Here is a 27607-nt window from a genome sequence, read left to right on the forward strand (position 1 = left end):
GCACATGGGACTACTCCGTTTTCCTGCTACCACGATCAGCTTCTACCTTGTTTCATCGTTTACATCATCTATCTGGACCTCACAGGAACCTAAATTTATGTCCTTGTGTGCACTATGGCAAGCTTTAGGAAGCATGGTCAGTGACTGGCTCCTCCTATTACTATTTAGAATGATCCACCTGACACCTCATTGGAGAAAAACTTGTGGAAAGTAGTGATGAATCTATTCATTAGAGCCAAACTTATACAATTCTTATCAAATACTAACATATGCCTTTATTCAGTAACCCTGTAAACAAGTGGAAAATAAACACAATGGTAGGGTTTTCTTCAGTAAACTTGAAAAGTGCCTTCATTATTCCTTATCCGAGTACTAAACAAATCTTCTATCATCTAAAGAAAAAAATCTCAATGGAGGACAAAGTAAATACAAAGGTTAAAGACAAATTCTTGAAAATATGTTTGAGACTTAAGTTCTTAAATTATAAAGAACAAAAATAAACAGTAAGAGGGAGGGCACCAAAGAGTCTTCAAAAACTCATTCTACCCCACTGTCAATTATTTTGTGAGCCAATGGGGTGAAGAAATGCAAGAAAGAGAAGCCCAAAACTATGTACTTCAGGTAGATTTTTTAAAAATCAAAGTAGTTAGGGATTTGTGGGGACAGAAAGGAAATACTTTGGATTTTGTCCTGAAACTCAAATGCATTACTTTTTGCCCTTAGTAAATATAATATTTAAAATCTGAATCCTCTACTTTTTAAAAAGTTATTCAGGTTTGTTCTGTGAAAATGGACCTGGTACAAACAAGTGTTTTGTGAAAAGAAGACTCTTTGGTTCTCTTTACAAACAATGCCTTTCATGGGTTAAGTCATTAAATATTTCTCCAAGACATTAATTAATAAGAAGAATTTTGTTTTCATATTCTAGCCAGCAAATATACATCAAAACAAAGAAGGACACTATTGTTATATAGCCAAAATGGAAGATGAAATGACTGGGAAAACTCTATAAACATCCTGTTAAATAAGGCTTTTTTTTCAGCTTTCCATGAAAAACTCATGAAGCGAGAGAAGGAAGAAGAGAGACACTCCATTAAGAATGATGTTAAAGTGACCTGAAAACAATGTCCAATATTCTACTAGACGTTAAGACTGTTTTTCTACACCATCTTAATGCCTAGAATCTCTCTTTGGTGTGAAGTTAGCACACTTGACTGAACTTTATACTGATTCACTGTACTAACAACTCATCAAAATGTAAATTATTTAAGAGCCAGAATCTAGTTTTCTTTAATTTTCCAGAATTAATATTTTCCAGAATTCTCATTTTACAGAAAGTATTCAATTATGCATTTGTGGAATAAATGAAATAATTTATTGCATATAGACAGAGAAGTAAATAACTGAATCATTCTGTTTTCCAGAAGTATCTGGATATCCATTTATAAAGCTGGTTTTGGTATTGCCAAACACAGACTTCCTGAATTTCTACAAATTAGAAAAGGCTAAAATCTAAAAGGATTGGTGCAACCCTTCTGGAGGGAAATATGTCAACACCTAACAAAACAAAATACACACTTATGTTTTGACCCAACAATCATACTTCTGAAAATTTACCCAGAAGATACACTTCCAATAATACAAAAATACTTATGCACAGTTATTAATTGCATCATCGTTTCTGTTTGAAAAATGCTAGAAACAACCTAAATGCTCATTCATAAGAGAGTGGTTGAATAAACTCTGGAACATCCAGACCACGGAATACTATGCAGCTGTAAAAATGAATGAGGAACATCTCTGTGAACTGATTTGAGGGATTTCCAGGATATACTGTTAAATGAAAAAAGTAAAGTGCACCTGGTGTATCGCTAGTATGCTACCTTTGTATAAGAAAGAAGGTGGTGTATGAAAATAACCTGCTCATTCCCGCAAAAGAAATACAGGAAGGATAAATCAGAAATTGGAGAAACTGGTTACCTAGAGGTAAGAAAAGGAGTAAAAGGAAGGAGAATGGTAATGGAGAAGCAAGGATGAGGAGGGAATGCCACTTCTCTAAGTGTAACTTTTGCTCCTAGAATCATAATAATGTCTCGTTCTCTAAAATAAAAAATAATTAAGGTCAACTAGGATGTGTGTGGGGTTGCCCAAAATGGAATATAACTCTATTACTTAACTCTATCACAAATGAATAACATAATCACACTGAAAGGATGGGAGAACAGAAGTGACCTAGGTAAATCTGGACAACATTCTCTTGACAGGATATTGTAATGCTGAAGACCGAAAGAACTGTACACAAATACTGTTCTCCAGTTAGTCAATATGTTTCTCACAAAGGTGTGGGTTAGCAATTCTGAAACTACTTTATGTGTATACACTAGAGATGAAAAAGAAGACAATATATTGTAGATGAGAACCAGGTTTCTCACTGCCAGAGAAAACAGAAAGAAATCATCATGCAATGGACCTTGTGGTATTGGACTGAAATCGGAAGTATCAATTTGAAGTAAAGGTTTACATGCACACATAATAGAAGAAGCTATATAGAAAGAGAGAGAGAGAGAGAGAGCTGGAGGGGAGAGAAATATAGATATGTGTGTATACCCAGATTAGTAAACATACATATATCTAGATCTGTATATTGAGAGGGCAATGAAACCTCAGTAGCCATGAGCACACCTAGCACCCAAATCTTGGTTTCTAAATGCCATTCACTAATGAAAGGAACAAAGCCTCCTTAGAGAAGTGGTTGATTCTAGGATTGGGGTAAGGAAAATATAAACCTGGAAAATCTGTAGCTCCAGAAAATAAGGAAATGATTGAAAAAGGATGGGGCCATGTCAAAAGAGCACAGGAGCCAGCTGGAAGGAACTCTTAATGGACAAAGCTAGAACAATCTGAGCAACAAAATAATAACAATAATAACAATAATAGTAGTCATACTGGATTATAACTATAGAATAAAATAAATATCCATGAGTCCATAATGAAATAAGGAAGGAATTGAATAAATAAATGGGGAAGAAAGGTCATCTTTTTCTTACATAACGATTCCAATTAGTAAGTATAAAAGAAATGAGGGAAAAACAAAATCATCATTAGGCAAACAGCACAGAAGTAATTACTGAAGGCAACTGATGCTAAAATCAGTGAGCAAGGAGCAGAATATTAGCATAATCTCAATTACCTCCCCCCTAAGTTGTTTCTGAATTATAAATGGAAAAGTAGTAGTTTTACCATAAAAAAAAAACTCAGCAGATGACTTAATCAAGCGGTTGAGGTTAGCATCACCAGCAATAAGACAAGTCAGAATCCTATCTATATCCACTAAACTGATTCACTGAGAAGAATACATCACTTCCTCGGAATTCTTGCCAAAAATGTATAACCTCAATCTAATCATGGGAGAACATCACACAAACCAAACTGAGAGATATTATGAAAAATAACTGCCTAGCGGTTATCATTAAGGTCATGAAAGACACAGAAAGACAAGGTCATAGAATGGAAAAGACAAAGGAGCCACAACAATTAAAATGCAAGCATGTTATTGGATTGGATCCTGGAACAGAAATAAGACACTGTTGAAAAAATGATGAAATTAGATTAATTTCTATGCTTTACTTAACAGTATCATACCAATTTTAATTTCCTTATTTGGTAGTTGTAGTATGTTACATATATGTACTATGTACAAATAAGTCCCTCACATTAGAGGGAGCTGGCTGAAGTACAGACGTGAAATCTCTGTACCTCTTTTTTTTTCCCACTCTTCTGTAAGTCTAAAATGATTTTACAATAATATTGCACATATATGTTGTATAGATTGCATGCCGTGTTTTTACCCAACAATCAACAATGAAAATATTAGTATGTCCACGCTTTCTTCTTGAAGTGTTTTGTTTTTGTTTCCCTCTTACCTTCCTTCCTTCCAGGAACTTGAGTGCCGTGCCAATGTTCGCCACAGCATGGATTCGCTTCATCCGGCGTCCTTGTTCACAGGGCTATAAAAGGGGGAAGGACAGGAATAAGTAAAAATGCACACATTAAAAAGACAGTTAAAAACTCTATTTAAGTGGATTCAAAATATACTTGAAGAATGTTCAGGAACAGCCAACATACTCAATTTCTATAAAGGTTAGCAGATACATAGAGGAGCGTTATCCCCACAGCACTTGGAAGGTGTATAATTTACTCAATAAATACATTCATTCTCAGCTTCTGAATGCACTTACCCTTAAGGTTTCTGTATGCTTAAGGTTGGAAATTCACAAAATTCCTATGTTGTCTACTAAGACTGTTATTCCTGCAAGTTAGGAAGTATTTTTATGAAAAGTGCTCTTGGTGTGTGTGGAGGGAGGACAGGAAATCTCTCCTTGCCTCTCAATTTTGTCATAAACTTAAAACTTCTCTAAAAAATAAAGTCTTGGGCTTCCCTGGTGGCGCAGTGGTTGAGAGTCCGCCTGCCGGGTTCGTGCCCCGGTCCGGGAAGATCCCACATGCCGCGGAGCAGGTGGGCCCATGAGCCATGGCCGCTGAGCCTGCACGTCCAGAGCCTGTGCTCCGCAACGGGAGAGGCCACAACCGTGAGAAGCCCGCGTACCGCAGAAAAATAAAAAAATAAATTAAATAAAGTCTTAAAAAAAGTATTCTTGGTCACTCACATTTTTTTTCAGTCATACTGACATGAAAGTTGCTGACAGTATTAGTGGCGTTTCTCTGTTTGAAGGACCAAAAAGCATGGCGCATATGAGCCAAGGTTAAAAAGGAGGAGTGCAAGAATGAAAATGTTCTTCGCAGAATAGTATGTTCTGGTACAAGGATACTAAGTTACTTGTGTTTGATTCAGCAAAATATAATAAATTAATAAATAATTTAATAAATAGAATAAAATAGTAAGTGCTACACTGTTCATTTTAAAACTCAAAATAATTTCAGTGAAGTGGATAGCATTACATTTACGAGACCTAAGAGGATAACAGGTCCATGATTGCAGAGCTGATAGACTGGTCTCTTCTCTGTGGCACTAGAACTCTAAACAATCTCCCATTAGAGCTCAAAACTAAGTATCTTTTCATTTCCAGTTAAAAGTGTAACAGGTAATTTTTTATGACATCATTTTAAACAAATATTTAAATAGAAAATATACTTTTAAAATGTTTATCCTTTTCTTGCATGGCCCACTTATTTAGTTATTCGATTAATTATCTTTTATAATGGAAAAAGCACCTAGGAACCCGCAACTAAAACAAAGCCAGGACCCAGAAATTAAGCACAAAAGCCACATCCCTCAATATTACCATTCATTCCATCCCCCTGAAGTCCTACACCATGGCAACCATCACAATAAACCCAGTCCAATGTTTTCCCTTTTACACACATTCATTTCATTTATTGCATTCTTAAAAAGAATATTTATTTCAGTTCTTAGCTCTTATATAAAGAATATCACTGTATTAATCTTTTGATACTTACTTTTCCACATAATAAGATTGCTAACATTCATCCATATTGTTTCCTGTCACTGTATTTCATTCATTTTGACAGCCATATACTGTGCCATTTATTTACTCTCCTTCTGATGTGAATCTGAATTATTTCCAGGTTATTCCTATGTGACCTGTGCTGATAGGATGTATACCTAACAGTGGATGTGCTGAGTCAGGGGGAATGTGACTTTTGAACTTCTAATCTAACTTTTCCAAAGTGTTTGTACTACTCACTCTTATCAGCAATACAAGAATAATCCTGTGGATACACGTTTTGTCCAACACTTGATTTTGATAGTTATCTTTAAAAAATTATTTTCAGTTGAATGTATGTAACATGGTCTTTCATGGTGGTCTTCATTTGCACTGCCCTGCTCAACAACGGTGTGAACATCTCATCCTCTGTTCTTTGGCAAGTCTGTTTCTTTTTCTTTTTATTAATTTTTATTGGAGTATAGTTGCTCTACAATGTTGTGTTCGTTTCTGCTGTACAGCAAAGTGAATCAGCTCTACGTATACATATATCCCCTCTTTTTTGGATTTCCTTCCCATTTAGGTCACCACAGAGCGCTGAGTAGAGTTCCCTGTGCTATACAGTAGGTTCTCATTAGTTATCTGTTTTATACATAGTAGTGTTTATATGTCAATCCCAATCTCCCAATTCATCCCACCACCAGCCATGCCTTGGTATCCATATGCTTGTTCTCTACATCTGTGTCTCTATTTCTGCTTTGCAAATAAGTTCATCTGTACCATTTTTCTAGATTCCACATATAAGTGATATTATGCAATATGTGCAAAAGCTTTTAAGTTTCATTAGGTTCCATTTGTTTACTTATTTATTTATTTTTAAACATCTTTATTGGAGTATAATTGCTTTACATTGTTATGTTAGTTGCTGCTGTATAACAAAGTGAATCAGCTATACATATACATATATCCTCATATTCCCTCCTTCTTGCGTCTCCCTCTCTCGCTCCCTCCCTGTCCCACCCCTCTAGGTGGTCACAAAGCACTGAGCTGATCTCCCTGTGCTATGCGGCTGCTTCCCACTAGCTATCTATTTTATATTTGGTAGTGTATATATGTCAATGCCACTCTCTCACTTCGTCTCAGCTTACCCTTCATCCTCCCCATGTCCTCAAGTCCATTCTCTAAGTCTGCGTCTTTATTCTTGTCCTACCCCTAGGTTCTTCAGAACCTTTCTTTTTTTTTTTTAGATTCCATATATATGTGTTAGCATACAGTGTTTTTCTCTTTCTGACTTACTTCACTCTGTATGACAGACTCTAGGTACATCCACCTCACTACAAATAACTCAATTTCGTTTCTTTTTACAGCTGAGTAATATTCCATTGTATATATGTGCCACATCTTCTTTATCCATTCATCTGTCGATGGACACTTAGGTTGCTTCCATGTCCTGGCTATTAAATAGTGCTGCAATGAACATTGTGGTACATGACTCTTTTTGAATTATGGTTTTCTCAGGGTTTCTGCACAGCAAAGGAAATCATAAACAAGATGAAAAGACAACCCTCAGAATGGGAGAAAATATTTGCAAACGAAGCAACTGACAAAGGATTAATCTCCAAAATATACAAGCAGCTCATGCAGCTCAATATCAAAAAAACAAACAACCCAATCCAAAAATGGGCAGAAGATCTAAACAGATATTTCTCCAAAGAAGATATACAGATTGCCAACAAACACCTGAAAAGATGCTCAACATTACTAATCATTAGAGAAATGCAAATCAAAACTACAGTGACATATCACCTCGTACGGGTCAGAATGGCCATCATCAAAAAATCTGCAAACAGTAAATGCTGGAGAGGATGTGGAGAAAAGGGAACCCTCTTGCACTGTTGGTGGGAATGTAACTGGAGAACAGTATGGGGAGGTTCCTCCATTTGTTTATTTTTGTTTTTATTTCCATTACTCTAGGAGGTGGGTCAAAAAAGATCTTGCTGAGATTTATGTCAAAGAGTGTTGTGCCTATGTTTTCCTCTAAGAGTTATATAGTGTCCGGCCTTACGTTTAGGTCTTTAATCTATTTTGAGCTTATTTTTGTGTATGGTGTTAGGGAGTGTTCTAATTTCATTCTTTTACATGTAGCTGTCCAGTTTTCTTGGGTTGTTTGTACTCATTGTTTTGAAGATGTACCTCATATATTCTTGATATAATCCTTTCTTAATCCTTTTTTAACCTGTATTGTGAATATCTTTGACCAATTTTTAACTTTTTTGTCACTTTCTTTAAAGTTTTTTGATTAAAAACTGTTTTGAATTTTAAAATAGTCAAAGGTAACAATCTTTTATAGTTAATATTTTTTGCCTTATTTTTTTCCCTGTCCTGATGTCTCAGAGATATTCACCTATATTTTCTAAGGGTTTAAAGTATTTTTGCCATTAGGGCCTTTATCCATGTATATTTGATTTCTATAGAGGCCAAGAGATAAGGATCCAACTATACCTTTTTCTTGCTCTTCCATTTATTGAACCATCTTTCCTTCCCAGATCTGACATCCACCTCTGACATAAACTAAATTTCCATTCATGCCTTGGTCTGTTTCTCAACTCTATTGCATTAGTCAACATGCTCACCCCTGTATTAACACCACACTATCTTATGTGATAAAGCTTCACTGTAAGACCTGATATCTAGTAAAGCAAATACCTTTTCTCTGCTTTTCTTCTTTGGCTGTATCCTGGCTAAAAGAGCAAGGTATAAACACCTCTTGTATAGTTCTACCCCATATTTGCATCTATTTTAACACAACTGACCTACCCTAGTTAATACAGTGATCCTCCCTACCAGGCTACAAGCTCTTTGAGGGCACCAACCATACTTCATTCACCTTTGTTCTCCTTAGAGGGCAAAGGCAGTGCCTTTTCCATAATAGAGACTCCAGATATGTTAGCTGAACAGTCAAAAGATAATGCCAAACCCAGCGGCAGACTTGAGTTCTACTCTCAATATATGATTGATGTTTAACAAAGTCACCTGGTGAACATGCAAGGGCCTTCAATTTCCTAAGAATGCCCATGTGTACTTTTAAGTGGATTTTTAGGCTCCTTTTTTTTTTTTTTTTTTTTTTTTTTTTTTTTTTTTTTTGCGGTACGCAGGCCTCTCACTGTTGTGGCCTCTCCCGTTGCGTGCTCCGGACGCGCAGGCTCAGTGGCCATGGCTCACGGACCCAGCCGCTCCGCAGCATGTGGGATCTTCCCAGACCGGGGCACGAACCCGTGTCCCCAGCATCAGCAGGCGGACTCTCAACCACTGCACCACCAGGGAAGCCCTTTTAGGCTCCTCTTGAACGCAGAGTGTTAAGGAGTCTTTAATAATACTATACAGAAGGTTAACAAAATAGATAAGAAATGAATTTCTCTGCAGTCCTTAAGCTCTATTCATATTGCTTCGATTATTTTTAATTTTTCTATGGAATTCTTCACATTCTTAAAAAAAATCCTAAGTATAAAATTAATTTAGTGTTCCTATCTTTATGTGTGATTAAAGATATATAATCACCGATCCATTCAAAGAGTAAATGTTCTACAAATAATAATCAAAGGGCATAGAGAAATCCAATAATAATCATAAAAACTTAAAACTCCCTAGCATCTGAAATAAAATCATAGACAAGAGAGTCACAATAGGTTATTAAAAGAAACTAAGATACTGAGAGTCCTCCCTTACCTTGAGATGCTGGTGGTAAAGGGAATACTAAGGTATTTGGCTGACTTTCCCAGATGATCATGGTCAAAGTCAGTCCTGGGCTATGTGAATCATGATGTTAAAGTATACTGCTCTTTAATAGAGTTGTACGTATGAGATTTCCCAAACATTGCTAATGTTCCTGAGGGAAATGCTTTTGTTCACATTCTATCTTTGAAAGCTCTACAAGAATGCCTAGGATACTCAGTCCTTTAAATGATGCTTTTCATCTTAATGTGGTCCTGAACCAAAATGTCTACATGTACAAAATTTAAATAACCATTGCGATGGTTTATTTATAATTTCAGAGTAATTTCATTTTATATAATTCAGAATCTTGAAGGGCTCAGTAAAAATAAATAATAAAGGTTAAATCAGAAACTGTCCTTCTGTGTCTCAGTTTTTCTACCTCTTAAATGAGAATATTGAGATTCTTTCTGAAATTGCTTCTAGCTTCCAGATCCTATCATTATAAACACATCTAAATGAGTAGGGCACTTAAACAGAAGTAGGATTCTTGTATCAAAATATACGCTCTTTCTAGAATCACTTAACTTGGCAGGTAATGCCCATTGAGGTTTCTGTATACCGTTGGCCGAGTACAATGGCAGAATCATAATGACACTTAGAATGACAGGCTTCTTAAATACCCATTTGAATTGTAATGAAGATTCCTTCAATTCAAGTAAATAGCTTAATTCAGGAGGGTATATGAAGATAGCCAGTTACAACAGGCCACCAAGGGAGTATATATTTCAGGTCGATGACTCCCACATCCTAATGTTAATCCAGTTAATTTAGCTCATGCATGTATCTGTTTACTCCAAACTGGCTTTTCATATGTGTCTTCTTTGATCTCTCCCAATGTGGAGCCTGAGATAAGAACAGGGGTACATGCAGGTGATCGAGGAGGTGATCCCAGGTAGCAGGAGTGAGGATGCATGGAGAGTGAGACAGGGAAGGAGGAAAAATCAATAAATAATAATCAATAATGATACGATGTGCTATTAAGGGTCTCCACAATGGGCAACCACAGCTCAGTTCTGCTGGGGATCCAATGGGGCACTCTACCTCATGTGTGAAATAAACCTTGGAATCATCCCTCCTACAAAAGCCAGGCTGGAATTTTTATTCAGACTCCCATCCCGTTTGGGACCATTAACTCTCCCACACTTCAGGGCTGCCTTGTGCGCAACTTGCAGCTTTGACAAAAGCCCTGAGGGCAGAAACCCAGAGACGGGCTGCCAGTGCTTGAGTTGAGATGCTGATGGAGGGTGTGGATCACGTCCACTCCTGCGGCTACTGGAATCAGAGGTGATCTGAGATGGCGCTGGGGGCACCAAAAGCATCCGCTATACTATGAATTCAAGTAGATAATGACTTACACAAAATTATTATCATCAGTTTGTATCTTCCCAGAAACAACTCTGTTACAAAAGCTATGGTGAAGGCTCCCCACAAGAAATGAACTGGAAATTTATGATCAGGCAAAAACACTTTTTAAAAAATCAATTAGGGCTTCCCTGGTGGCGCAGTGGTTGAGAGTCCGCCTGCCGATGCAGGGGACACGGGTTCATGCCCCGGTCCGGGAGGATCCCACTTGCGGCGGAGCGGCTGGGCCCGTGAGCCATGGCCGCTGGGCCTGCGCGCCTGGAGCCTGTGCTCCGCGGCGGGAGAGGCCACAGCAGTGAGAGGCCCGCGTACCGCAAAACAAACAAACAAACAAAAATCAATTATCCAAGTAATAATGACTGTGTAGCTCTTTGTCATGATGCAACAGATTAAGAAAAAATAAGTACCCCCAATTTTGGACCCCATGTCTAGTGTATTACACAACATTCTGAAGATTATTTCCTGAGAGCCTTTTAAAAATTATGGTAAACATCACATAAATAATCTATGTTTGCAAACTACTTACTTCTCTACTACTCTGAAATGAAAAACCATAAGCCAGAAAGAAATAAATATTTTATTATTCGAGTAATGTAGAAAAATAGATTTTATAGGTCACTGTCAATTTGTTTTTCACTCTGCTGGTTCCATTGAGCTTAACAACAAATGATTCTGAACATGCTGTTCCTATTACAAACGACGGATGACAGAGAATGTCCATAAGCGGATGAAAAATGCCACGCTGATTTCAAGGCTTAATTTTCAACAGCTATATAAATACACAGATACGGACCAACAATCCTTTCCAAATGGAAAGTAAGCACTTAAAGTGCATTAGATGTTAATTTCCAACAAATCTTCCTGGATGCCGTACAGATGCAGTAGTTAACCAGGACTGATAATCGATGAAGTTCTTTACTCTTACTTCTAGGATTACTACCACTATACATAATGTTTTAAATCTACTATAGGTGTGCAGGAATGAGAAAGGAAATTTATTCCTTGTTCCCAGAAGTGACCGATAGACTAGTGCTTCCTGTGTATTACCAACCGCAAAAGAGAAAAAATGTCCCTCACGTGGGTAGCACCCCTTATACTCCCAACTCCATAGCCCCCAAATTCCAAATGGGAACAGTTTGACAAGTCTGGTCACAGAAAACATCCTTACCAGTTTCTGCCCAGACAGGACCTCCAGCAGAGCGAGCAGCTTCACACCATCTTTCATGTCTTCAAAAAGATCATCTACCACCATTGGGGGTTTCCGCTATAAAATAAAAAAATAAATAAATGCAAAAAATACTTCTCTTACTCTCTGTCAGACATTTGTTACTCACTGTGGCAAAATTTGAAGAAAAATGTCTAAATGCCAAAATCCTTTATTTGGGATATGGTTGGCCATTACCTTTTGATGGCTGCAAAGAGAAAAACGACCCTTTGGAGGTAAACTTCACATTCAAGAACCTCATGCCTGGGCTTTCACATACACACCAGTGTCTTTCTAGAAAGGGAATTTTGACAAGAGTGGGATGGTGTGGGATAAGGGAAGGAAAAGAGGATACTATAAACATAAAAGATAAGAGAGAGGTTAAAGCAGGACGGACGTAAACAGGGAACAGGTGGTACCCCAGATAAACTGGACCAACCTCCAAACCTTCACCCTGAGTGAGCACATTACTGGGCTGAGGCAGGTGCCAAATTTCCTTGAACATTCTCTCCAGGGTAACCTCGTTAACTCAGTGACCTGCTGTGGGACCATTGTTAGAACAGCCAGAGGGACAGGTTGAACCTCCTGTGGGTTAGCTGGCCACGTCCGTTCTGTTGCACAGGCTGGCAAATCCAGCAAACCTCTCTCACAGCGTGGCACTGAACCCAAAGGATCAAAAGCACAAGAGTACAGACCGATCAAGGCAAATCTATCACGACTACTGGAGAAACAGTCAAAGCCCATTTTCAACTCATGGAGGGTCTTTTGTTTTTTTATGAAGATTATGAAAATACTTAGTATACTAGAGTTCATGAAATCTTGAAATTAGGTGTATCTCTTGCCTCAGAAGAAAGTAAAAAAGCGATGAAGTCAAAGTTGATGGTCAACAGTAATTAGGTGCCCTCAGATTTCTCACAGAATATGAATTTTAAAAAATTTACAGGGCTTCCCTGGTGGCGCACTGGTTGAGAGTCCGCCTGCCAATGCAGGGGACACGGGTTCGTGCCCCGGTCCGGGAAGATCCCACATGCCGCGAAGTGGCTAGGCCTGTGAGACATGGCCGCTGAGCCTGCGTGTCCAGAGCCTGTGCTCCGCAACGGGAGAGGCCACAACAGTGGGAGGCCCGCGTACGGCCAAAAAAAAAAAAAATTTATAACCTGGATCAAGCTCTGTAGTTTTCTAATTCTCACTGAACATGTTAAAGGCCTAATGCTGTCTACTTGACTTTCAATTGTCTTTCTTTCTTTCAAGAAAGAAAAAGGAAGGAAGGCAGGGAGGGAGGGAGGGAAGGAAGAAAGAAAGAAAGAGAGAGAGAGAACAAAGAAAGAAAGAAAGAAAGAAAGAAAGAAAGAAAGAAAGAAAGAAAGAAAGAAAGAAAGAAAGAAAGAAAGAAAGAAAGAAAGAAGAACGAAAGAAGGAAGGAAAGAAAGAGAAATAAAGAAGGAAGGAAGGAAGGAAGGAAAGAAAGAAAGAAAGAAAGAAAGAAAGAAAGAAAGAAAGAAAGAAAGAAAGAAAGAAAGAAAGAAAGAAAGAAAGAAAGAAAGAAAGAAAGTTCTTTGTAGAGATATTTAATCACCAAATGTTTTACTGAAATGGGACTTTGTCTACCCACTGATGTGGCACATTTATATTCTCTTATGACTGCATGAACTACTGTCTCTGAATGGTACAATTCTAATTGTGAATGCATTTTTTTCCTCTTTATAAAACGAACAGCTGAATACATTTTGTTCTCATGCTGCAAAATACATGTTCAAAAATAATAGTTTTCATTTTCAAGCTTTCTCTTTTAAATTCCACTATTCACACTGCTTACTATTTATACAGCAAGAACGTAATAGTGACTTTATATTCTAAGCATATAAATAAAATTATTCAGAATAAAATGAGCCTTTACAATGCAAAATATTTGATGTGATAAGAATCAAAATTATTGTATTAACTGTATATAATCATTAAAAATACGATCTATTTCTCTTTCAAAATGTCCATTTGTATCCTAATAATACAAATACAGTGGAATAATGAGGGGAAAAGTTAATAAATATGTGATGTATTCTGTGAACAAATACAAATGAAATTTTTCATGTATTGTGTTAACCTGAAAATATATTTTAAAACTTAAACAAAGCAAAGCAGGGAATTTTCATGAAATAATAAAGAGTCCAAGAAATTGGACACCAAAAAAAAAAAAAAAAAACAGGATAGATTGCATCCATCCATCCATTCTGACTTTAAACGTACACAGGTCTCTACCACTTTGCAGAACATTCTCTCTCGACCCCGTTCTGCCCCTCATGTGTGTCCTCTTGCATTCCTGCTTGTGGTCCACATGCTCTCTGCCCCTCTAGCCACTCCTATAGGTGGCCTCTAGGTCAGCTCTGACCGCTGAACAAGTCAGTAGCCCATCAGTCCCTCTGCACTGGATATTGTTGCTACCAACTTCTCCTTGAGCTGTTCCTCCGCAAACTTCTTCGATCAGTCTGCCTGGTTCACAGATTTCTTCTCCTTCTCTCTCTCTCCTTTCTTCCTAACTGTAGCCATTCACCAAACTCAATCATGACTCCTCCATTCTTTACAAAATTTTGTCTGGATAGATGTGACTCTTTTTTTTTTTTTTTTTTTTTTTGCGGTATGTGGGCCTCTCACTGTTGTGGCCTCTCCCGTTGTGGAGCACAGGCTCAGCAGCCATGGCTCACGGGCCTAGCCGTTCTGCGGCATGTGGGATCTTCCCGGACCGGGGCACGAACCCGTGTCCCCTGCATCGGCAGGCAGACTCTCAACCACTGTGCCACCAGGGAAGCCCTAGATGTGACTCTTGAATCCTTCCTTGCAGGTAAGTGTTCTTTCCTAAACATTGTTGAGCACATGGCAGGCACACAACATTCACTGCTGACTGACTGAATGAAGTTTTGTAAAAAAAAAAAAAAAAAAAAAAAAAAAATTACCTTTGCAGTCCCTATGCCCGTATTAATGGTTCTTAAAATGTAGTACATATATATGATGGGTAAAGAAAAACGTTCTCCAGGTTCTAGGCAATCACAGACTACAGCGCAACACATAGAAGCATCTTGCTTCTGAATGTCTTGTTCACAGTAGGAACTCATTAAAAACTTGTTGCAGGAATGAGTTCCTAGTCTGTGTATGGGAAAAAAAGAATAGGTAGTTTTTATTTCAAGAACAGAGATGCCTAGAATAGTCTCACTTTCCTCTTTTCCCATTTAGCAAATTCCTGGTCAGTTTTTATGACTGGGCTCTTATGTAATCTTTTCCAGTTTTCCAACTAGAATTAAATTACTTATTTTGTCTTAAGTGCATTTGTTCTGATTATAATGACCGCATTGCATTATAGTTATTTATAAAGTTGTATGCCCAGGAATTCAGATCATGGGACTTCTGGAGGACAAGGAAGTTGAATATATATTTAAATACATAATACTAGGCACAGCGCTTAGCACTAGTTGGTAGTAAACACGTAGATATCTCAACAGATATGTGATGCTTATTTGCAAATACCTTTTGTAATCTTGGAGAGATGTACACAAATAAGGACACGAGGCAAAAATTTCTTTTTATAGGAAATATGAGTTGCTTCTGAAAAATTTTTCGCCAGTATCTTCCTACACAAAGTAAAGAGATGTAGTCTGATGGCTATTAGCAGACTAAATAGAAATTGGAGAAAACATTTTTCTCTAAAATAAAAATGTTTATGTAATTAATAATATGCAGCTATTGTATCTTCAACACTCTGAATTATAGAACCTAGCATGTAATAAATTCTCGACTTACCACCTCAACCAGTAAAAGAGGAAGAAAATAAGCCTCTGGCCACCTTTCCTGCAAAGAGCTAGCAAAAGTGAATACTAGGGCTTCCCTGGTGGCTCAGTTGTCAAGAATCTTCCTGTCAATGCAGGGTACACGGGTTTGAGCCCTGGTCCGGGAAGATCCCACATGCCACGGAGCAACTAAGCCCGTGCACCACAACTACTGAGCCCGCATGCCACAACTACTGAAGCCCGCGCGCCTAGAGCCCGTGCTCCGCAACAAGAGAAGCCACTGCAATGAGAGGCCTGCGCACGGCAACAAAGAGTAGCCCCTGCTCGCCGCAACTAGAGAAAGCCCGCAGGCAGCAACAAAGACCCAGTGCAGCTGAAAATAAATAAAAATTAATTAATTAATTAAAAGTGAATACTAGAGAATGATCTTTATTTTTCTATCTATCCAATTGTACATAATGTAACTATTGTGTAAACCACTTTATTTATCAACACACTTTATCAAAAATTACACCAGGTCTTCCCTGGTGGCACAGTGGTTGGGAGTCCGCCTGCCGATGCTGGGGACGCGGTTCGTGCCCCAGTCCGGGAGGATCCCGCGTGCCACGGAGCGGCTGGGCTCGTGAGCCATGACCGCTGAGCCTGCACGTCCGGAGCCTGTGCTCCGCAGCGGGAGAGGCCACAACGGTGAGAGGCCCGCGTACCGCAAAAAAAAAAAAAAAAATTACACCAGAATAAGAAAAGTCCTAGTAATTATTGGACAAGTTTTGCTTTCCCATTTTGTATAAAGTACTGTTTACATATAGCAAATGACCAACTAGAGAGCGCCTTTACTATTGTGACAGCATCACATTTATTTTTTGAAACAATGTTTTAATACAAAACCTTTCATCTAAAATGCCTCTCTTGACATATATATATATATATATATATATTCACAACATCGATCTGATTACTTGGCAGGATTCAGGTCACGGTGCTGGAGGCCAAAAGGAAGAGTTAGAAATGAGGGTAATTCACTGGAGCCTGAGTTAATGGAAAATAAAGATAATGTGGTTTGTTCCGACGGCTTGAGAATTTGCAGTTTTAAGCACTAGACAGAAATAAATCTATTGGGCACTTTTTAAGACCTCAGCTATCTATTTTTTATTAAGATAAAATTATGATAAGCTCTTTCTTTTGCACAGTATTTGGAAGAATTAAATTCTTGGTCCTGTGAATCACATTTAGATATTCTACAGATATGCATGCTGAATCTGAGATGCTCAAAGAGTGGAATGTCCTGACTGAGTGAGGGGAGAGGAAGATGGAGAAAAGGAGAGAGAAAGAGGTACTTGGCTTCTGTGGCTACTCCCTTCTAGAAACCCTCCTCAAACTAGGTTTAAGCCCTAAATTCTGGCTGTCAGAGTATTGCCTGGTCTAAAGTCTCTAGAAACGCAGGGAAAATGCACATGCCTGGCAATGCCCTTGGTAGTTAACTTAAGAGTGGAACAGATCTCATAGAGTTTTGTTTCCTGTTTTTTTTCTCCTCCCCCTTTATTTTTGCAGCCCTTTTAACGCCACGTAATGAGATTCATTCCCTTTCTCTTAGGACTTAAATGGGATCAAATGTTTCTCCTTGAACTTTATGAAATCTAAGAAAGCACAGATATTTTTGGCATAATTTTTACGGACCATTTCCTGTATCGGGGAAAAATAATCCATTCTTTAACATTGTGTGTGTGTGAATAACTTGTGTCACTTTACTAGTTCATAAGTACCAATACATGTTTAATCCTTATCCACCATCTACTTTCATATTTTCATTCATATAAGGATGACCATGTTTGCTATACAACATGCTGATTTTATGTCCCTACAAACAACTGCAACATTCAGGACAAAAGGATTATGAGGATAATTTTGATGAAAAAAGGCATAACTATTTGGCACGAAATGAAAATTTAAGGAATTCTCACATTTTAAAACTATATAGAAATGATAATAGCCATTCTGACAGGTGTGAGGTGATATCTCATTGTGGTTTTGATTTGCATTTCCCCAATGATCAGCAATGTTGAGCATCTTTTCATGTGCCTGTTGGCCACCTGTATGTCTTTCCTGGGAAAATATCTATTCAGATCCTCTGCTCATTCTTCAATAGCATTTTGTTTGTTTTTTTGATATTGAGTTGCATGAGTTCTTTGTATAATTTGGACATTAACCCACTATCAGATTTGCAAATATCTTCTCCCATTCAGTAGGCAGCCTTTTCATTGTGTTGTTAGTTTCCTTCGCTGTACAAAAGCTTTTTAGTTTGATGTAGTCCTATTTGTTTACTTTTGCTTTTGTTTCCCTTGCTTGAGGAGACATATCCAAAAAAAAAAAAATTACTAAGACTGATGTCAAAGAGCATATTGCCTATGTTTTCTTCCAGAAGTTTTATGGTTTCAAGTCTTACATTTAAGTCTTTAATCCATTTTGGATTTATTTCTGTGTATGATATGAGAAAGAAGTCCAGTTTGATTTTTTTTTGCATGTAGCTATCCAGTTTTCCCAACACCATTTACTGAAGTGGCTGACTTTTCCACATTGTATATCCTCACCTCCTTTATCATAGATTAACTGCCCATATACATGTGGGTTCATTTATGGGCTCTCTATTCTCTTCTATTAATCTATTTGTCTGTTTTTGTGCCAGTACCATGCTGTTTTGATTACTGTAGTTTCATACTATAGTTTAAAATCAGGGAGTATGATGCCTTCAGCTTTGTTGTTCTTTCTCAGGACTATTTGGGCTATTTGGGGTCTTTTGTGTTTCCATACAGATTTTAGAATTGTTACATTTTGTGCCCAGCAATAGATGAATGGATAAAGAAGATGTGGTATACAATGGAATATTACTCAGCCATAAAAAGAGTGAAATCTTGCCATTTAGGACAACATGATGGGTGGACCTAGAGGGTATTATGATGAGTGAAATAAGTCAGACAGAGAAAGACAGATACAGTATGATTTCACTTATAAGTGGAATCTAAAAAAACAAAACAAACGTAACAAAACAGAAACAGACTCTTAGATATAGAGAAAAAACAGGTAGTTGCCAGAGGCAAGGGGGTTGTTGGCAGGAGAAAAACAGGTGAGGGTGATTAAGAGCTACAAACTTCCAGTTACAAAATAAATGAGTCATAGGTATGAAATGTACAGTGTGAGGAATATAGTCAGTAACTGTGTAATGTCTTTTTATGGTGACAGTAACTAAACTTATCGTTGTGATCATTTTGAAATGTATAGAAATATGGAATCACTATGTTGTATATCAGGAACTAACAATGCTGTAGGTCAATGATACTTCAAAAACAAATGAACAAACTCATAGAAAAAGAGATCAGATTTTTTTGTTTTCTCAAGGGGACTTGGCCCTGGAGGAGCCTGGGAGCAGCAGCAGTTGTTGCTCCTCGTGAGGGTTCAGGCAGCCCACAGCTGTGGCGGGTCTCCAGAATCTGAGGTCAAGGACAACTAAAGGCAGGGCTGTGGATGGGCCAGCAGGGCCATCGGGCAGGGCACAAGGTTGTGGCAGTTCAGCAGGAGGCAGGGTCCTTCTCTGGTCCAGCTGTCTAGGAAGAGCTGCTGGCCTGGAAGAGGGAGGGAACCTGCGCAGCAGAGGTGGGGGGGTGGGTGAATTGGATGAAGCTGGTTAAAAAGTACAAACTTCCAGTTATAAGATAAACAAGTACTAGGGATTTAATGTACCACACGATAAATACCAGTAACACTGCTGTTTGTTATATATGAAAGTTCAGAGAGTAAATCCAAAGAGTTCTCACAAGGAAAAAATTTTTTTTTCTATTTGTCTAATGTTGTAGCTATAGGAGATGAGGGATGTTCACTAAACTTATTGTGTTCACTAAACTTATCATGATGTGTGTAAGTCAAATCATCATGCTGTACACCTTAAACTTACACAGTGCTATATGTCAATTGTCTCTATGAAACTGGAAGGAAATAAATAAGTGAAAAAACTACATAGAAATGAAAATGTTGGTGCATAAAGTAAATAGGACAAAGTAGTCACTATTACAGACTACATATGTGAACTCCAATATGTACTAGATGTTTGTGGCTTAGATATTTACACATTATATATAATTTAATAGGTGTTTTAATAGAAATGAAAGGAAGAAGCAAAGAAGGAGAATGGAAAGGGTAGGAAAGAATGAATGAGACGTTGTTGAACATCTCAATGCTAAGGGATTGTACATGTCACCTCACTCAACATTCATAACCACCACATATGGGGGTATCACCCCCTCTTTAAAAGCAAGGAATCTGAATCTCAGAGAGGTCAAACCATTAGCCTAGATCACACTCCTACTAAGTGACTAGGTTTGAGCCCAGGTTTATTATACTTTGAGCCACCTTGTTAGAAAGCTTAGTATAAAATTATAGGTATTAGCATTTTTTTCCTGAATACACAAACCTATAAATGTGATTTTTATTTAACAGCAATATGAAAAGTATTAACTGATCAGCTAAGGTGCCTGCCACTCTACTAGGAACAAAATATTTATTAACAAAAAGCCACTTTTATATGAATGGATATAAGAAAGCCTAAAAATAATAGTAGGATATAAGAAAGACTAAACAGTAATAATAGAAGCACATGTATATAAGTATACATTGGAATAGACACGAATCACCCCAGCTCACACCATGCGCCCCGTGGCCATGTCTGTGCTACACCCTCATCTTTTGTTAACTGAGTGACCCGAGCTGGGCCCATCACATTCTCTACTTGAATCTAGAAGATGGCTGGAGCCAAGTTGTCACATGGCAATGACCTAAGGACAAGTGACATCAGGTCCTGCTGCTGAGACCCCAAGAGCCACTCTCCCTGCCTGGGTTAGTCAGTGTGTCGGGGTCCCCAAGACATTCCTTAGCTTGATGGCTCTCAAGATGGACTCAGGGGACCTAGAAAAGCTGCTATACTCATGGTTACAGCTTATTACGGTGAAAGGACACATTAAAATCAGCAAAGGGAAAAGGCACACAGAACAACGTCCAGGAGGAACCAAATGAGAGCTTCCAGGGCTGAGTAACTGGTTTCCCTCCAGTGGATGTGCACAGGGACACGCTGACTTTCCCCAGCAATGGTGTAAAGTGTTGCCAACGAGGAGAGCACACCTGAACCTTGATGCCGGGCTTTTATCTGGAGTCTGTCATGTAGGCATGTGGCACCTGCCTAACTGACCTCAGCTACTCAGTCTTGTCTTCCCCTGTCCCTATCCCCAGCAAAAACAGGTGTTCACCGTACAACTCATTAAGATAAATTGATTTTATCAAGTAGTAGAGCATGGCCCCAGGCCTCAGGCATACAAAACACCCCTATCAGGCAGAATATTCCAAGTGCCCAGAGGTTATCTCCCAGAAGCCAGTCAAGGACCATTCTTAAAGGCAAGTCTTTATTTGGAATGTGCAGGGTTTGAGCAACCCAGGTCTGCTGAGTTAACCCTTTCCTGCCCGGTCAGCATTTCCTTCCATACCCTGAGGTGCTCTGTACCTTTTTACTAGATCTCACTTCTTAGTTACATCATTTAAAATCAATTTCATTCACTTGCAACAAAATAAAGCACAACTGACATGTGTGCCTCTTTTGTTATTACTTTGTAAACACTCTCCTGAACTTAACAATGTACATTTCAGTGCCCTCCTACTCCATGATGAGATTCACATAAGCGACCAAAAATAAATGCAGTTATTTTTTAACATCTTTATTGGAGTATAATTGCTTTACAATGGTGTGTTAGTTTCTGCCTTATAACAAAGTGAATCAGCTATTCATATATATATGTTCCCATAACTCTTCCCTCTTCCGTCTCCCTCCCTCCCACCCTCCCTATCCCACCCCTCTAGGTAGACACAAAACACCAAGCTGATCTCCCTGTGCTATGCACCTGCTTCCCACTAGCTATCTATTTTACATTTGGTGGTGTATATATGTCCACGCCACTCTCTCCCTTTGTCCCAGCTTACCTTTCCCCCTCCCCGTGTCCTCAAGTCCATTCTCTACGTCTGCGTCTTTATTCCTGTCCTAATAAATGCATTCTTTATTGATGCCAGTGTGCGTTTTCAGGGGAACCTGACTGTATTTAATATAAGATGTTTTATAAACTTTTGATCAATTGATACTGGTAAACGAAGAAGGTAGAAACAGTTGAGTATTATTGATAAACATGAAAGAAAGAAAGAAAGAAAGAAAGAAAGAAAGAAAGAAAGAAAGAAAGAAAGAAAGAAAGAAAGAAAGAAAGAAAGAAAAGAAAAAAAGAAAGAGAAGGAAGAAGGAAGGAAGGAAGAGAAGGAGGGAGGGAGGGAGGAAAGAAAAAAAGGAAGAAAGAAAGAAAGTCATTTTTCATGGACAAGTGTATGCCTATATATCCAAAATTATAAAATGTTAATGTACTAAAATTATTTTTAGCATTTTTAACTTTGCATTAATAGGGCAAGCACATGTACATCAATTAAGGAGAAAGAAGCTTTGGGTGTTTGATCAAAATCAGTGATGTGGAAAAGTACAAAGCTACCTTGAAACATTACCAGCCTATCATGGCTCCATCAGCAGCTATCTACACATCTGCAAGAATCTTAGAGCCCCTTAGTATAAATATCACAGGGCTATCAAGGAGCTCTGCAGCATGAAGGGTTTAGTCCTCAGCAAAGGAAAGGGCTGAATCACCCATCTCATTCCAGGACCAACCCAGGTCCTCACTTACCATCATCACTTTTAGTTGCACAACTATTGGGCAGTCTTTTACTAAGTGCTTTCCCCTCTTGGGGAAAGAGCTCTTAAAATATTGTATCATACAAAAATTATGGCATTTTACTTTAAATTACTAAATACATATCCTCGGGTTTAAAATTTGTGATTGCCGGATACCTAGTGATACCAGTAAAACTGAACTGGAAAAGACCTAAAGAAAGAACCCATGGCACAGATAATGCTTTTCTTTACTTGAGACATACACATGGTCAAGCACAGTCAATCTTGCTGAAAATGATGCAAAATCATGGCCTGACATATTCCCCAGACGGCCTCCTGTGCAGTATATAAAGAGGTCTCAGTGCGGAGGCTGGACCTCAAGCTGTATTCCGGGCACCTTGAAACCTGTGTGCACACAATGGCCCCTCATTTCTCAAGCCAGACCAACCACTCCCGCCTCCGTTTTCCAGGTTTCAGCCTATTTCACAGGCTGAGAGACAGGGTATGGGGGAACATCACATCCCAGGACCAGCCCAGAGTGTTCGCATGCTCTTCCAGTTATCTGATGGGCAGGAACAGCAAGCTAAACAACAGGAACCAACAGGAGAGTGGGAAGGGAAGAGAGGTTGACCAGCAGACGCGGAGCAAGCTACCCCCCAATGGTTGGCAAGGAGCCCGCCACACTAAACTGTCTAAAAATGCCAAAGCAGCTGGACTAGGTCTGTAAAATCATCATCATAACCACTGACAGGAGCCCGATAAAGTTAATTCAACTTCTGGGCTTCCCTGGTGGCCCAGTGGTTGAGAGTCCGCCTGCCGATGCAGGGGACACGGGTTCGAGCCCCGGTCCGGGAAGATCCCACATGCCGCGTTGTGGCTGGGCCCGTGAGCCATGGCCGCTGAGCCTGCGCGTCTGGAGCCTGTGCTCCGCAAACAAGAGAGGCCGCGATAGTGAGGGGCCCGCGCACCGCGATGAAGAGTGGCCCCCGCTTGCCACAAGTAGAGAAAGCCCTCGCACAGAAACGAAGACCCAACACAGCAAAAATAAATAAATAAATAAACCAGCTCCTTGTACGGTCCAGCCCTACCTCAAAAAAAAAAAAAAAAATTAATTCAACTTCTAAAAGTTTCTGTCATCTTATCCAGAAAATCTAATTAGACATTACCAGTATTTCCAGAAACAAGGTGAAGTCGTTTTTTTTTTAAATGTTATGCATGGTATGTTTCCCCTTCACTCCCTTTAGAAAAGCATTGCTGGGATTATTTTCCACCTCTGCTTGGCAAAAGTGAGAAGATAGTTCCCATTCTTTTCTGTTTCCTATGACAGATTGCATAAGCATTTCCATTTCCTTAATTATTTAATTCAATTCAGAATAAATATCCCAAAGGCAGTAACTGCCCTCCAGCCCAGCTTTAAATCTGCCTGGAAAACTGCTCTTAACAACTTTCACATGTAATGATTTTTTTTTTTCACTATGTCGTTTAAAAGAAGCACACTCCTCAAGTTATTTGTTTTATTCAGGACAAAGCTGGGGTTATCCTTTACTCCTCGCTTTTACTGATACTCCACAGCTGATCTGTCAACAAATCTTGTTGGCTTTATTTTCAAAATTCACCTAGAATCCAGCCATTTTTCACCACCTCCGCTGCTATGACCTCGGTGCAAGCCGGCCATCTCTCACCTGGATGACTCAACAATCTCCTACCTTATCTTCCTCCTTCGGCCCATGTCCCTCTTCAGTCTACTCTCAACAGAACAGCTATTTTCCTTCTCCTCTGTCCATCTCCTCCATTGGGATATAAACACCATAATGCAGGGGTTACTTTTCCTGTTCTGTTCACTGCTACATTCTAGAATCTTGGCAAGCATACAAACAACATTTAAAAATCTTTATTGAATGGATGTACGACTAGACAAAATACATTTCTAAAAGAAGGAACTTTGACAAATATTGTCAAAAATTTCATTAAACCGCATGGACATTGCTATAGCTACGTCTTTGTTATTAATAAATTAATACATCCTATTAATAAACTAAATGCCATTCATTTTGAAATGATTTTCTTTGTAATCTTTTAGTTGCGTATTTGGAAATAACTAATTTATCGTTATGCTTGAGATTATCAAACTAGTTTTAGAAAATCAATTCAAGAATGGTTTCTGGGGTGTATTATTACATTTACTTTTTCCTCTTTGCCTCCTTATCTCCTCATCTTAGTTCATGAATAGTCCCACCAAAGTGTGTACAAGGAAACAGATGGGCTCAAATTTCAATTTCGAAAGCGTTTCCATGTTATCTTTTAGCACCATTGGTGGAAAGACAACTGAAGAAGAATAAAAGCAGCCACCAAAGTGATATTTTATGACTGTGAAGATGTCAAAGTCATTATTAGTTTAAATTATTTAAAAACAAACATGGAAAATCAAAAGTGTTCCTTTTAAAGGAGTATATGAATCTGACTTGGTCTTAAAACAAAACGTGCTCTTAATAGAGCACATTTGGGTTGAATCATGTGCTCCTCCCCCAAGATACGTGGAAGTTTTAATCCCGGTACCTCAGGATGCGATCTTATTTGGAAACAGGGTCTTTAGAGAAGTAGTCAAGTTTAAATGAGGTCATGGTGGGGGGGGGGGTGGAGAGTAGGTCCTAATCCAATATGACCAGTGTCCTTACATGAAGGAGAAATTTGGACACAGTCTCAGACAGGCGCAGAGGCAGGGACTGGACTAATGCAGCTGCAGACCAAGGAACCTCAGGTACTCCAGGCCTCCAACTGAGGCTAGGAAGAGGCAAAGAAGGATTCTGCCCAGAATCTCAGAAGGAAGCATGGCTGTCTAGTCTCAAGGACTGTGAGATAATAAATTTCTCATTTCATGGCACCCAGTATATCGTACTTTGTAACGGCAGCCCTCGCAAACTAATACAGAATGTAAATAAGGTTCCACGGTGCTTTTTCTTTCAGTTCATCTAAAAAGTGAGGAGATGCTTATATTATGCCTGAGGTCACCCAAAAGTCGGTATTTAAAATGTTCAGTGCCTATACTTAATGGCCCCTTAGATCTAAGGCTGGCAGATGGAGAAAGGGCTGTTTATTGCAAATTGAAAGAGAAGCTCCATTTATAGAAACACTGAACAACGGCTATCTCTGACCTACTTTTTTCCCAAAGGACTTAATGCCAAATCATATATTTATTTCAAAGTCAAATATCATAAAGACTGAATCAAAGGTATTTAAATATAACACTCTGTTCCGTTTGACAAATTCAGAGAAAATGTGAAACTATAATTATTTGATAACAGAGTATAACCGATGTTTAATGTTAAGATTACTTATATTATCTTTTTCTAATTAAAAATAAAATTTTAGGGGAAAGATTTTTGGAAAACACGTCTTTAATCTGTCCCCTTTGGGGGTCAAGGTGACACTGTACAATAGCCTATGGGTCTTGCATAAAGTTTAGGAATTTGCTAAGATAAACACATTTTTAAATGTGAAAGAACAAATGTATTTTTAACCGCCAATTTAAGAAAAATATTCTTCCTAACAAATTCTTCTGCTTAGAAATGCAGACTATTCTGATAGACCTAAAAAACCTGCAGTCATTAGGTGGGAATCCCCTCAAATTCAAGCCCACCCAACTCTGTCTTCCTCTCTCCCCCATCCCAAACTTAGGCACATCCACACCCATCCTTCCTATTCCCCCTCTGGCCTCAGAGATTGGGAGCTGTCTCTCCTCTGGTAAAAACCTCTGCCCGTCCTCTTGATTTTCTCCCCACCCTGCCTCTTTAGGAGTCTTGTATCTTAAAATACGCTTGTTTTCCTTCATTTTCACCCTAACCCTCTCTACCAGTTCTTGATCATTCCCTTCCATAGACACACACTTAAGACCACTCTTTATTGAAACAGCTCTTACCAGACCCCATGTTCTGCTTTAGCTAATCCTCTATCTCCTTAACATGCAATATACACTCAGGTCCTAACGTCCTCACCTCTCATTTACTTACCGGTTTGCTAGAGTCGGGTTTCTGCCACGACTTGGCCACCCCCAGTGATGGCTAATGACTTCTAATTGCCCAATGAAAAGTGTTCATCTCTACTAAGTCATTTCCCTCTGTGTAACTGAACCTATTAGCTTTCCCCCAAAGTCTCTTGTATTCTCTGTCTCCATGAATGATCCTAATCATCTGTTCAAGGCAGAAATCTAGTAGGAGTCATTCTTGATTCCTTCTCCCCCAGCTTCCAACTGATGACTCAGTTGTATCGGGTCCACCCCTACCCATTTTTCAATCTATCCACTTTTTCTCCATTCCCCCACCACTACTTTAGTCCAAAGGATCCTCACCTCTTATCTGAGTTATTGCAAATTCACTTCACCTCCAATTTTACTGGTTCCTGCTCTAATTTATGTGAGAGGGGTGTGGGGGAAAATGAGAGGCGGGGGAGGGACAGAGAGATGAGAGAGAGAGAGGTTGAGAGAGGGGTTGAGCCCAGAGTGATCATTTCATTTTCCTAAGACTCTAACGTCTCCGGTGCCCATAACACAACATCCAAACCCTTTTAATGGCTGACCTTTGATCGATTCTCAGTTTCCTCTGTTGCCAACCCATTCCTGGAACCCATATTTTCAGGTATTCTGAGCTTCACACTTCCTTTACTGTGCCAGGCTCTTTCTTACTTCTTAACTTTTGAAAACATTAGTTCCTTCACCTACCCAGTCCCAAGACATTTCTCTGGCTCCAGCTTAAATGTTTCTTCCTCTGGAAACCTATTCCGATGCCCTCCTTCAGGTTACTTGTATGGTTGGCTGCGCTTGCCCTGTGCTCGCTGACACCCTGTACTTCGCTGCTCGTGGAATTTACCATACACACGTCTCTGTAACTGCTGTCTCTTCTGCTGGCCTGTCAGTTTCATAATGGCATGGACTGTATCTGTTTTTGTTCACCACTGTATCCACAACCCCTAGCACATAATAGGTGCTTGAAAAGTATTTGCTACATGAATAGCTAAATAAACGAAAGAAGCATGGTGTATATAACACAATGGTTAGTGCCCAAACTTTGGAGTCCTGGAACTGAAATCTGGTTTTCCACGTACCTGTTATATGAGCTTATTAATTAACGCTAAGCTTCAGTTTCACAATCTATAAAATGGTGAAAATACTACTTATATTTGATTGTTGTGTTATTTAAATAAAATAAAAGATAAAATTGCTAAGGCACAGTAATCGGCGCATGATGAGTTCAGTAAACAGCAGCCCTGCAATTTAAAAACCTAGTTAGCAATGAGT

At 38.9% G+C, this 27607-nt stretch overlaps 1 protein-coding gene across 6 annotated transcripts in view; it reads right to left on the reverse strand.

Moving 5' to 3' along the window:
• Positions 1 to 27607, reverse strand: part of SYNE1 (spectrin repeat containing nuclear envelope protein 1) — a gene marked incomplete at its 5' end in the record, with an annotated part of 457248 nt that overhangs the window by 350820 nt on the left and 78821 nt on the right. For all 6 annotated transcript variants that reach the window (XM_082668958.1, XM_082668957.1, XM_082668956.1 and 3 more), the window contains 2 exons: positions 3924 to 4007; positions 11770 to 11865. In XM_082668958.1, coding sequence (XP_082525084.1) covers positions 3924 to 4007; positions 11770 to 11865 — 180 coding nt within the window. The remainder of the gene's footprint in view (positions 1 to 3923; positions 4008 to 11769; positions 11866 to 27607) is intronic.

The sequence above is a fragment of the Grampus griseus genome (assembly GCF_964374135.1).
Source record: "Grampus griseus genome assembly, chromosome: 13".
Lineage (NCBI taxonomy): Eukaryota > Metazoa > Chordata > Mammalia > Artiodactyla > Delphinidae > Grampus > Grampus griseus.